The sequence below is a fragment of the Drosophila persimilis genome, unplaced genomic scaffold (genome assembly GCF_003286085.1).
Source record: "Drosophila persimilis strain 14011-0111.01,24,50 unplaced genomic scaffold, DperRS2 tig00000124-arrow-pilon, whole genome shotgun sequence".
Classification (NCBI taxonomy): Eukaryota; Metazoa; Arthropoda; class Insecta; order Diptera; family Drosophilidae; genus Drosophila; species Drosophila persimilis.
Genome location: NW_020825294.1, coordinates 6,360,083 through 6,372,784, shown reverse-complemented (window position 1 = coordinate 6,372,784; position 12,702 = coordinate 6,360,083). Strand labels below are relative to the sequence as shown.

General features: G+C 44.2%; 2 protein-coding genes across 2 annotated transcripts in view; one reads left to right on the top strand and one right to left on the bottom strand.

Annotated features, from left to right (window-relative positions):
* LOC6603047 (barrier-to-autointegration factor) overlaps positions 1-12,702 on the bottom strand; it is a 97,793-nt gene that overhangs the window by 53,564 nt on the left and 31,527 nt on the right. The gene's annotated exons all lie outside the window — the stretch shown is intronic.
* On the top strand, positions 3,522-4,276 carry LOC6603056 (uncharacterized protein F58A4.6). The gene is made up of 2 exons (XM_002028042.2): positions 3,522-3,922; positions 3,977-4,276. The coding sequence occupies exons 1-2, from the start codon at positions 3,542-3,544 to the stop codon at positions 4,274-4,276; spliced, it is 681 nt and encodes a 226-aa protein (XP_002028078.1). The 5' UTR covers positions 3,522-3,541.

Sequence of the window (12,702 nt, the reverse complement as noted above, 5' to 3'; positions counted from 1 at the left end):
TTGATGCCTGATGACGCATGTTGTAAGCCGAGCCGAGCATTAATTAAGCGTTGGGCTGCAGTTTTCCTGGACCAATTCCTCCACCCCTTAATGAGCCCCCAAAAACTGAGGGGCAATAAAATGTCCCCAAGTGTCGCCAACCGCAAAATGGTCTGTGTGTCTGGGCCTCTGTTGCATCTTGCGGTCAACTTGGTGTTGCATAAAAATCCCATTTCCAGTCAAGGACCTGCCCCGCCACTTGCCCCCACAGCTCTGCGGTTGGCCTTGCCATTTCTCAAATTAGTTTTTTTTTTGTTTCTTTCTTTCTTTCGGTTGCTAAGCTCCCACATAAATTCCCATTAACACACTCTCAGGGCGAAACGTACGAGTATGCCCGAAAATAAATGGGAAACTTCACGGAACGGCAGTACGGCAGTACGGCAGAGTCTGGCATTACGGTTCAATTTCCTTGCGGGTTTCGCATTTCAATTAGAAGTAATTATGGTCCTTGGGGGGGCTCCGAGAAGTGCAGCAGCAACATGTGACGCCAGGCCGCGCCGTTTTCCAACTTTGGCGTCGACTTTTCAGTGTCTCCTCTCCCACCTCTCGCCGCCCGTTCGGCAGTGGCATCTGAGCAAATGTTGCCAATTTGTAGACAATTAAAAAACTTTACATGTTTCGGCATTAGGCGAACAAATTGTTTTCGAATTTCCGCCAACAGGAAAAGAGCTACAGGGGGAAGCCAAGAGGAAAAGAGCTACAGGGGGAGGCCAAGAGGAAAAGAGCTACAGGGGGAAAGCGTGTGGGCTGTAGAGGATATGCGGACTATGGGATACTCCCTAAAGGAAGGAGAAGTATATCGGATTAAGTATCGTGTCCTTTTTCGACTGGCAACAATGGCTTCGTTTCGTTTCTTTGCGGCACCGCCAGCCATAGATCGTTTCTTCTGCTTCCCAAAACCATATATCACTGTCCTCCAAAAGTAATGGGTACCCAAAGACTGAGAAGGGTACGATTATAGGGGAACGCCAAAGGGGGGCTGCCACAACTGATTACAATCGCACACATGTGTCGCCCCTCCTTTCGGCACTCGCCTGCTCTATGTTGGCGCCTTCGAAGTAACTTTTGTTTCAAAATTCTGTACATAAATTCAATTAGTAAGCAATGCCACAAAAGCAAAGGCTCCAAAACCGAAGGTTGCTGGCATGGGCCTACAATCTGTGCCACGTGAGGCATGGCAGGTTGTTCTTCCTGTTGCTGCTGCTGCTGTGGCAACAGCAGAACCGTTTGAAATTCTCACGCATTGCGCCAAAAGCGTTTAAGCTTTGAAAGCGTATTTGATTGCACCTGACACATGTCATGTGTAACTAAGAGGAGTCGCCCCGCCACCAACAACGGAGCAACAGAGCAATCGGTGGGGCACGGTGGAGGGGTGGGGGGGCGCAGTTGTGGAGCAACAAGCGGAAACTGCGGTCTGATGAATATCCTGTAGAGATACTACTACACTCTGCACTCGCAGATACCGGTTTTGCGAGTGATCCGACTGCAAATTGAATGGCAATCTATAGGAGCTTTAATGGGCGAAAAAGGAGCATGGAAAGGGGGCAGTCGAGGCACAAAGCAGCATAAACCTTGTATTTAAACAACCATCTGGCTGTTCAGGTTCTCAAGAAACATTTCGGCAGCCCATTGTCGCCTCCCTTCCTATCGAATTGGACAATCTTGTAGTACACAATTGTTAACCGATTCAGAGTCAAATAACTTACAATATGGCCCAAAGTCTCTGGCCAAAAACAAGGACTCACAGGCAGTGTCCTGTGGACATGCAAATTGAATGGAATGGCAGTTCCGAAAGCAGCAAGTCAGCAGTAGAAGCAGCACCGGCTCTATTGAGTCCACAATGGAATTGACTGCCGGACTACGAGCAGATTCGAAATGAGCATCTCGGCCGAGAGGAGGAGCGGAGGAGGAGCACAATGAGCGGCCAATGTTGATACAAGTGTCCAGGCAAATGTAATTCAAAAGAAAATTAATTAAGTATCCCGAAGAGCCCGGAGATTGAGAGAGGAGCAAGTTCAGAAGTTGGCAGGGGGGGGGGGGGGGGGGGGGGGAGCTTTGATGGGAAAAGTGGCTGAGACTAAAAAGGAAAGCTGAAAGCCCCTGGCAATAGTTTTTCTTTTTTTTTTGTATAGTCCTTTCAGTGCATTTCTAATTGCATCGGTCTGAGAGCCGGTCCTGTCCTGTTCTCGGTTCTAGAGGTCATTTGCATGATTATAACCAAAAGCCCAGGAGGCGACACTGCCTCTGCAGGACACTCTCTTCCCCCCCCTGCCCCTCGTTTGTCTCAATAAGGCAACGCGTCAACTTTCATTTGTCATTGTGGGTGCGTTGTTTCAACCAAGCAAACAAAATGCATTACCGCAGAGACACGAGACGGCAAAAGGGCCAAGGAGGAGGGCAAGGAGACACCAGACAGGACAAGGACTCGATGCAGTTCCTTGGCAGGAGTTGACCCGAAAAAAAACCTCAACCCTTAAACAGACAGACAGGCAGACAAACTGCTACTGAAACCACCCAGAGATTCTGCAGCCACTGCCGGGTCTGGTACTGGTACTACCACTCCTGATGCTGCTGCCACTGCTGCCTGACTGCCTTCTATGCGAAATCCATTAGCAACTAAAGTGAAATTCATTGTTGCAAAAGTACATGTTGAAATAAATTGAGTTGTGGCAGCAGCAGCAGCTACGAGCATCTACGAGCAACTCCTTCTGCCACTGCACCTGTTACTTGCAGCGAGAAAGAAAGAGCAAGAACATCAACACAGAGAAAGAGAAAGGGAGATAGTAACAGAACTTGTGTTTGCCTTTTTGGTTGTCTTCGACTAGTTCCACGTTGCGTATGCGCAACATTTCAATGCAATTTATTAGTAGTTTTCCTCTGGCTTCGCCGTCCTCACTCTTTCACTCTTTCTCGACCCTGTTTGCTCTTCATCGTCCTCCCAAAGGGCTGGAAACAAGGCCTATATATATTTAATAATATTTTTGGCACATAATTTGGCAGAGAAATATCTATCGATGGTAGAAAAAGGTATAAAATAATAGAGACCAGGGAAGGAAATTAGGGGATATAAGAAAGGAGTGCCATAGGCGGATATAATCTGGAATTTATAACCCATTTTATTCAGCGCTGGAACCAGGCAATATTCAACTAGTAATCCAGACTTGAAGGGCGTAAAAGCTGGGCTTATTAAGAGGCCTTATCTATTGCTGAAATGGACATAGTCTTAAAGGTATTACTGTACTTGCCTTTCCCGCCAATTGACAATGACAAGGCGACAGGGCAGTGGTACAGATAATGCGGAATTAAACAAGGAATAATTTGAATAATAAATAAATTAAATAACACCATAAACTAGCTCTCGTTATAATTTTAAATTGAAGTCCGAAAATTTACAAATTACATTTGCTTTTGTATTTCTTTCAATTTTCAATTCAAACCCCGAAGCACTGCCAGTAAAGCAGGCCTTTTGCTCATATCTTTGCTCTGGAATTAAGAAAATATAATGTCGGGACCCCTGACTGTCTGCGTCTGCGACTACTGGAAGCGGCGGCACTACTACAACTGCCCCCCACTGGACCGGGAAGCGGCGGCCCCCGCCGGAGAGCTGCGTCGTCTGCGGCTGGCGATGAATGCGATAAATGGCCACTATTGTCTGCGGGAATTCGTGCAACAGCGGGCATTGGCTCTCAGGCTCCAGAGCCACCACGGGGTGGAGCTGATTTGGCTGGAACTCGAGCCACCGGCACGCGAGACCATCGACTACAAGTGGGCCGAGATACTGGCCCACACCATCTGGCAGCACATAGCGGTGGAGCACCTGATGTCCTGGCTATCCACACTCGGCGGTGGCTTCTCGGCCCTGGGCGAGCAGTTCGAGCGATGCGTGAGTAGCCAAAGAAATGGTTATCAATGATATCCAATGACATGTTTCCCACAGGCCAAGACAGCTGGCAGGATCTCGCTGCAGCCACTGAAGATTGGCCTGCGGCTCGGAGACCCCTGCCTGCAGGCACGCTGCAAGCTCTACTACGGCATATCGCTGATCCAGCGCGGACACTTGCGGGCGGCCAAGCACTTGATCCGGGACCAGTTCGAGTTCGCGCTGGTCCACAGGGAGAAGGACCGGCGACTGGTGCGCATGTGCCAGGGCATCTGGATGCGGCTCGTCTACGAATACCAACAGCGGCGTCACCGGATTAAGCAGCCCCAATCAGAAGCTGATTATCAGGCAGAATAACGAATTTTATGATTAAAATAAAGCAAACCAAACCGAAACAAACCCATGGAAAGTCTAGGGAGCCTCCTTCTCATGTTTCTTCGGCAGAGGAGGAACTGACAGAGGCTACATATTGAGAACCTGGCTCTCTGCCTGATGCTACCGCCTGGCTTCACTGCACCACCGGGTAACAGTCAAGGAATGAAGCAACGCCTTCCATCCCTCGACTGTTACGTTACCCGATTGTCCTGGGAATCCGTGGCTTCTTTGATGGCCTCTTGATGGCCAGGTTGATCTTCTCAGTGCCCACGCTCAACCTTAAACTCGATCACCTGCTTCATGGCATCCAAAATGATTGGAAAAGTGCCTAGACTATGTATGGCTCAATGATCTGAGTGCACAAGGTGCCAAACTCTGTAGTGCCTCCACATGGACCCACATATCCTTGCCCTTTTTACTCAAAGACTGCAGTGATTCAGTATATGAGGTTCAGATTCAGAAGGAAGCCTCTCCGACCCATTTTTGCTTTCTTTCTTCTACTTTGGTACATGATCTTGTCGTCTGAGCAATCTTCTGCAAGTTGATAGAATGGTACTCGTCCTTAGTGGCCTTCTGAAGTTGGGATAACAATTTGGCGATAGAAATGCCCGCATAAAAATTGTACATATTTACTTTATAATATTGCTTTATCCACTGGGTTTTGTTTTGCTCTTTCTGTATTGAAATATCTACGAAATATCCCTTACCAGAGCATATATTTAACCAAACCTCCCGCATAGCAGAGTCCACTCCAGTCTCGCCATCGCGCACCGCCTAAATCAATACAATTTTACAAGCTCCGAGAATTGCTACCACTTTATCCATTCCATTCCACTCCATTCCCAGTCCTCCGCCGCCTCCTCTCTAGCCAAGGGCTGCATTACAAGTTGAACATGCTCGAAAAGGGCCCGGCAAATGTTATGTAATTGCGTATACGACACGTGCAGCAGCATGCCGCATGCAACGTGAGGCACACAGCGTCATTAGCCATAAAAGTTCAATTCATTTTGCGGCGACAACTTGCAAGCGTAGCCACACAAATAATTTTGTTGGCCTGACTAAGCCAGAAAGAACCGAAAACCAACCCAAAATCGACCGAAAAGAAAAATAAAACACCAGAGAAGTAAGGTTTTTTCTGGGACAAAGCTGCTGGATACTCTTCCACAGACATTGTTGCTCTGCGGTTAATACAAAAATTATGGAAAAATTTATGATTATTGGGTTTTATGTTTAAATCTGAAGAGATAAAATCAGATGCCAGCTTGGGCATATTTCGATTAGTAGTTCGAGACCTGAAGCTGAGCAGGAGTTATATAGTGGTATTTCCGTGGCAATGTCAACCGAAGAAACATTTTCATATACTTTTGTCCCTATATTATTTTCTAAATTGATTTAAACTGAGTTTATATAATATATATATAATATTAGTATAATTTCATTTCTAATTACACTTTGATTTGAAAAATGTAAATTTATATGCAAAATTTCGCTTTTGCGGTATTTTTTCGGTATTTTCGGTATTTTTTGGTGTTTTTATTGTATTGTTTTCCCTCACTCACTTCTGCTATAAGAAATCTTTCTTGATTGATGCCATTATTAATATAATTTCATTAACTTTGATTTGGGAAATTTATATTTATAGGCAAAATTTCGCTTTTGCGGTATTTTTTCGGTATTTTTTGGCAGTTTCGGTATTTTTTGGTGTTTTTATTGTACTGTTTTCCCTCACTCACTTCTGCTATAAGAAATATTTCTTGATTGATGCCAGATACTAGTTTTTACTCAAAGTGTCTCTTAATTTTCTTAAATTTTTGGTATTTTTCGGTATTTTTCAATATTTGTTTGGTATTTTTAAAGTAAAGTACTGCTTTCCTTTATTTACTTCAGTTATAAAAAATATTTATTTATTGATTCTTGATACCAGTTTTACCTCAAAGTTTCTTTTAATTTTCGGATTTTATTTTAGTATTTTTCGGTATTTTTTGGTATTTTTACAGAACTGTTTTCCGGTACTGTTTTCCTTTACTTTTTCTGCCGTAAGAAATATTTCTGTATTGATTCCTGATACCAGTTTGCCTCAAAGCCTCTCTTAAAAGTCAACATAGTTGTTTGTTAAGGAAATATTAAGTGATTTATGGGAAAATGTGAGGTCCACATACACCAGTAAGAAAAACACATGGAAAAATCGTCTTTTCACGACACTTGGGAATGCTATAACTAATCAGGTATTGAATTGAATTCTGCGAGTCAACAAACACATAATACCCCCTGCAAGGGTATACAAATGGAAGAGAAATTTTATTTTAATTTCGTGGACATGAGCAGCCTACTTAATTGGGTTCGTAGTGGGAGTATGAAGAGAGGCCTGGCTTATATGAGGGGTACAGATAGAGGGGGAATGGATGGACAGACAGAGGGGGGAACCAGTTCAAATACATAGACAGGATACAGCACTTTAGTGGAACACAAAATTGTGTCATCTTTTGGTTTTGTGCACACAAATTTCGGCTTTTCGGACCACTCATGGTGTGTCTACCTCTACGCACCCCCCTCCCCACTCCCCCCTCTCTCACGAACACTCCATCTGGCTTTTCCTCTCTTTGCGTGTGCGTTCAACTAGGCCTAAACAATTTGTGGCTAATTACACGGCATTGCCGGGGCATCAATTGTGACCAGACAGAGGGACCAGAGGCTAACAATTGCACTCGTTGTTTCGGCCATATTCAGGCAGGCTTTTGGCCAAAAAAAGGGACAAGAAAGACCACACAACCGAAAGTTATTTTATAATTAAAAAGAGAGAGAGAGAGTAAGAGAGAGATAGTTGGCAAGTAAGGGAAAAGTTTCTGTGGGGAAATACTACAATTACACTTGTCCTCCGGGCTCCAGGTGGAAAAGAAGTTGACTTCCCCCTCGCCCCCCCAGAACCAAAAGCATAAATTTATGACGTCAACCTCAGAGCAGTGCAGTTGGTAAGAAAGTTTAATCAGCCGACTAGCAAGAAGAAGTTTTTAAGCAAAAGAAAGCCTGTTGGGAAACGGGCCATTTAAGAGTTTGAATACTCTATTGGTGGCATAAATATACACAGGTATTCTACAACATTTAGTTGGAAATTAATAATACAAAAGTATGTTTTGGAGCCCCCTTTGCCTCACAGAACCCCACCTTAAGAGGCACAACTCTTTCGGCAGAGTATAAAGAAATTTGGTCTGTGAAAAAAACTTTCCAAAGAACATTCACCCACTTAATCTTCGCTTCTTTTGCCCCCTGACACAGACTGAAGCTTAATTAAACAAATTTCCACAATGTTTTCTTTTCGGCGTTGCACATACGCCACGTATGACAGGCAGAGAAATTTTAATCAAACCTTATCGACACACTCAGGCCTCTGAGGGATTCCTCTCTGTCTTGTTCTCTGTGTTTTATTTTGTATTTTTTAATGCGTCCCGTTTTGTGGCTTGTAATAAAAATCAGCACGAAATTGCCAAATTATTTAGATTTTCCGCACCAGCCATATTGTCAAATGAGCAATAAAATGTGTCTTTTATGGCCCACATGACAGACTCCATAGATATTTGCATAACTCCAGCAGGTAGGTAGGCCAACAGAAGGATGCTGGCTTTATAAATTGCTTTTTTATTGAAATAAACAAAAGCCTGCAGATAACTTTAAGTGGGGGAAGATTCACCTTGAAAAGATAACCTACTGGGGGGGATTACATGGGCATCACACTTGGGTTTTTGTGTGTATTCCATTCCGGGGAGAAAACATAAATTTCTGGTAACAACAGAATTATTTTGTTGTGCCATTTTTGAGGCGACGCCAAAGAAGTTTTCCGCATTCTGTTGCCTGTTGATAAATAAATATGACAACGAAAGATAAATGGCAACAAGAAAGGCCAGAAGTAACGGCAAATGCAGTGCGTTTCATGGGTGTAAGATGGGAGATTTTAATGCTTCGATGGGGGGGAAGTTACTTACAGTTATGCGCTGCAGTGTAAATCGCATTCTAAACTTGGCATACGGCTATTTGCATAACGAACCGACTGCACTTTGCTCCCTGACACCAAAACATAAACAACCAACTCTCCACCAACGGCGGCACCAGGTAAAAAAATATTCCCCCCCTCCCCCGTGTGTGCCCGTGTGGGTGTGCAATCCATATTTGATATTTCGGATTTTACATGCATTCATATATGTATGTATGTGTACATAATTATAATGCAGCCACAGCCACAGCCGTCAACAGGAGGTGTCTAAGTACGTGCAAAGCTTTTCGCTTCTCTGAAATTCTAGAATAACACAACAGATGGATTACAGCGGCCTGGCTTAGGGCAGGAGACCAGACTTGGTTGGCACCCATTAGGGTACCCTTTGCCGCCACAGAATTACAAATAAAACCCCATTTAATGGTCTCTCTCCGTCGCTGGACCAATTGAATGGATCACAGCACACAAAAATCTAATTGTGATACCCCTGGAAATCGAGTACACCCCTCGGCCAGGGTATGCGTATACGTAACAGCAACAAGGACAACAATCAACTGCAATCAAAATAGAAAAGCCGCACAATTTCCCTGGCATCTGGCATGATGCAATATTTCCATAATTTTCCTACACCCCCTCCACTCTGCCCCCCACACACAACACGTTTTCCATTTGGCTTTGCATTGTTGTAAATGTTTTACATGCCAAATTATGCAAAAATACAATACCACTCGGAACTCGTACATATTCAAATATTTTCAACAGAGTTCTATCCATAAATACACCGATGACGACGGCGCTGCCATGATGCCATTCCACGACCGACTGTAATCGATTTGGAATATTTGAATTTTTGGAATTTGCCTGTCAAAGCCCAATAATGACATGTCACGCTGTTTTTGCTGCTCCTCCACCACCCTCTACCCTTTTCTCTTTTTCTCCTTTTTCTCTGTTGATTTATTTTTGCTGTTGGAAATTTGTATTGTTTTTTTTTGTTGTTTGTTGCTGAAAGTGGGAACAAGGTCATCGTTGTTGCACGCAGTTGATGCGGATTTCATGGGAATTAAGTTTGATTTGATAAAGGTCATGATTTGGTTCGAGTGTGTGTGGTTGTGTGTGTGATGATCTGATAACGGCATTTGCAATTATGACAAAACGTAAAACGGTTTAAAGTGTTTTTTGAATGATGGAAAGAGTATGCAAATCGTATCAATTGATTGGCTTCCTTGTGTGTGTGAGTGCCTCTGGCATGGGCTTTTTTTGGACTGGATGGATCCTATGGATCCTAATTTTCTTTGGTTCAAAAGATATTCTACCCTGCCAGCGATCTCCCTACAATATTTATATATTTTTTTAAACATAAATAAATAAGTTTCTTAGGCTTTCAAGGCACATAAACAACAATCTATTCTTTTCAAAAAAAAATACCTACACTTTTCTTTAGTTTTGAAATTTTGTTGGTACCAAAAACAATACCTCCAATTGGCCTTTCATGTAATTGCATTAACATACCAAAATGTTGTTGTATTTTATGGCTAACCTTTTCTGCTTATTATTCCACAAAAATACCAGCATATGTTGAATGGTTTTGGGTTGCCCAGGCCCCCAAGCCACGGGTTGAGGGGGCGGGGGGCCTGGACCTGGTTGGAGTCTTTTGTATCGCTTTGGCTGGCCAAAAGACCATTAAAAATATTTTTTCTGCCCATTCAGCATTCAATAGAAATTTACATCACGTCTGAAACTTGTACATACACGCACAAAACGCATGTCCTTCCTTGGTCCTTTCCCCCTGCTAAAATGACATTTTGTGACACTTTTTTTTTGTCGTAGGTTAGCTTAGGTTTTACCTGACAAAAAAACCACCAGAAGCAGCCTCAAAGTAACAATAATAAAAGCCGAATGGAAACCAAAAAAGGAAGGGAGAGGGGAAGCGGCCGAGGAGCCGAGGCAGGAAACTATATTGCCACATAGGCAGTTTCATTGTGCGATAAACATATATTCAGATAGTCAAGACTGGAACCGGGACCGGGATCCTTGGCAAATTGGTTTCACCAAGTTTACCCTTTTCACAGGACTTTACGCCCAACGACCAACGCCCAACCCCACCTCCAAGCTCAACAAATTGTAGTTTAAGAACTTGTTATACCCGGCAGTCGCGGGGTAGTACAGGGGTATACCGTATTCGCGGACCTTGGAGGAACCAACTCGAAAAGGGGGGTTCCAGCGATGCGGCTCCTTGGAAAGTACTGAAAACGTTCGACTTATGGAGCCTCCGTCTTCGATTTGGCTCCCTAAAAGCGGTGACCCCTCTTGAGTGGGTATCTTATAGTCGTAATACCCCTTCTATACCATAAACCACCATAATATTTGCCATGGTTTTCTCTGTGGCTGCTTTTCAGGTAGGCAGGGGGTCAGGGGGTGTCCCTCTTGGGGGCTGCACAATTTACTAATTACCGCAATCAAAGTTTACTCTTACAGCTTCAAAAGCACAAAACTGATAAATTATAAATTAAAGAGAATCTGATGGAAAGTTCTTCGCTGCGCTCTCCCAGCGAATGGTTTTTCTTTTCACGTGCATAATTCACAAGTTGAACTCTCTGGCGCTGCCAATATTTCAATTACTTCGAGGCCTGCACCCGCCCTGCCCCCCCTTTAGTTGTCTCTTTTCTAGGGCCACAAACAATTTGAATTGAGCTTAGTGCCCGAGAGTACTTACTCTTTGGGTAGGCGGTTTTGTCTCAGGGCGAAATTAGTGGCCAGCACTGTGGCAGATTACAGGGCAGCCCAGAATCTACTTCAAACAATTATTTGGCCAGCCCCGGAGAGGGGCCCGGGCTGGCTTTTAATTTGGTTAGCCAAGGCCCATGAATAATGCATGCCGGCAGCAAGCAAACGAAAAAAAAAATAACACTGCAAAAGCGACCAAGGAAGAATTTTCCCTCTTCGTTTTCTTTCTTTTCTTTTTTGTATAATTGCAGGGCGCAGAAATTTCGCTTAGAATCTCCTCGGGCCACATAATTGCCGAGTGGTGAAGGGGAAGGGGGGGTGGAGGTTCAAAAGTAAAATGTAAATTAAACATTTCTTTTTTTTTCCCATCTTATTCTCAAGTAAAAATATTCACCTGCTCCAATGGGAGCCACTGGGGCGGAATGAGTGAGGCCAGAGCTAAAGGCTAGATAATGCTTTACTTTCGGATGATAGGGAGGCTCCTGGCTGAGAAGTAACACATCTGCAGTGGCCTAGGGAGAGTGGGAGAAGAGGAGATTGCGACTCTTCACAAAGGAAGAAAAGATTCCTACCTTTAAGATATGAAACTTAGATCAAGATCAATACATCCAAACCATCAAAGGACTCTCCCGAAGCTAAACCGAGAGCAAAGAAAGAGTGTAAGTAATTGTGGCATGACCTATGCTATGACCTGTCTTTTCGTCAATGCCTGAGGCACCTAAGTCGGCCCCAGAGTCCAAAAGCAAGTGCAGAGTCTGAAGTCGGTCCCAAGAAAGCAACAACAAAATACGATGCTTACTCGATTCCCTCGCTCTAGCGAATGGTTCAAAACGGAATGCCCAATAGTAACGAGTAAAGAGGCTGTAAGTGACGAGGCTTATTTTCACCGAGACTGGAACCGAGAACGAGGGCATATTTTCAACGAGACTGGAACCGAGAACCGAGGCATATTTTCTCCCAGACTGGGACCGAGAACAGGGGCATATTTTCTCCGGGACTGGGAGCGAGAGCCAGGGCATATTTTCTCCCAGACTGGGACCGAGATCAGGTGCATATTTTCTGGGAGATTGGGACCGAGAACCGAGGCATATTTTCTCCCAGACTGGGACCGAGAACCGGGCCATACTTTCGCCGAGATTGAGACCGAGAACAGGGCCATACTTTCTCCACGACTTTGACCGAGAACCAGGGCATATTTTCTACGAGACTGGGACCGAGAATCGGGGCATATTTTCTCAGAGACTGGGACCGAGACCTAGGCCATACTTTCTCCAAGACTGGGACCGAGAACAGGGGCTTTTTTTCTCCGAGACTGGGACCGAGTGAGTCGAGTCGAGTCCAGGCATCGGTCTCGGTCTCGAGCAGCATTCGAGCTTGTTCCTAATGCAATATCCTGGGATTTCTTAGTCTCTGGCCTAACCAAAGTCCAGTCTCTAGTATCGCTAGACCAAAAACCCAGAAAAAAATGTGTTTGGAATGGAATGAAATGTTTGGTGCTCCCTATTCGATACCAACTACTATCTTGATGCTTTTTTAATTGGACAACCATTGAAATGTTCGAAAATCAAAAAAGCGAACGCTGATAATTTCAGCCCCAAAAATATGCCTGCACAAAATGTATATAAAAGAATGCCAGTGACGGTTATGCTAATGGTAATGTTAACTAATTACAACTACAAAATAATGCCATCAACTTGTT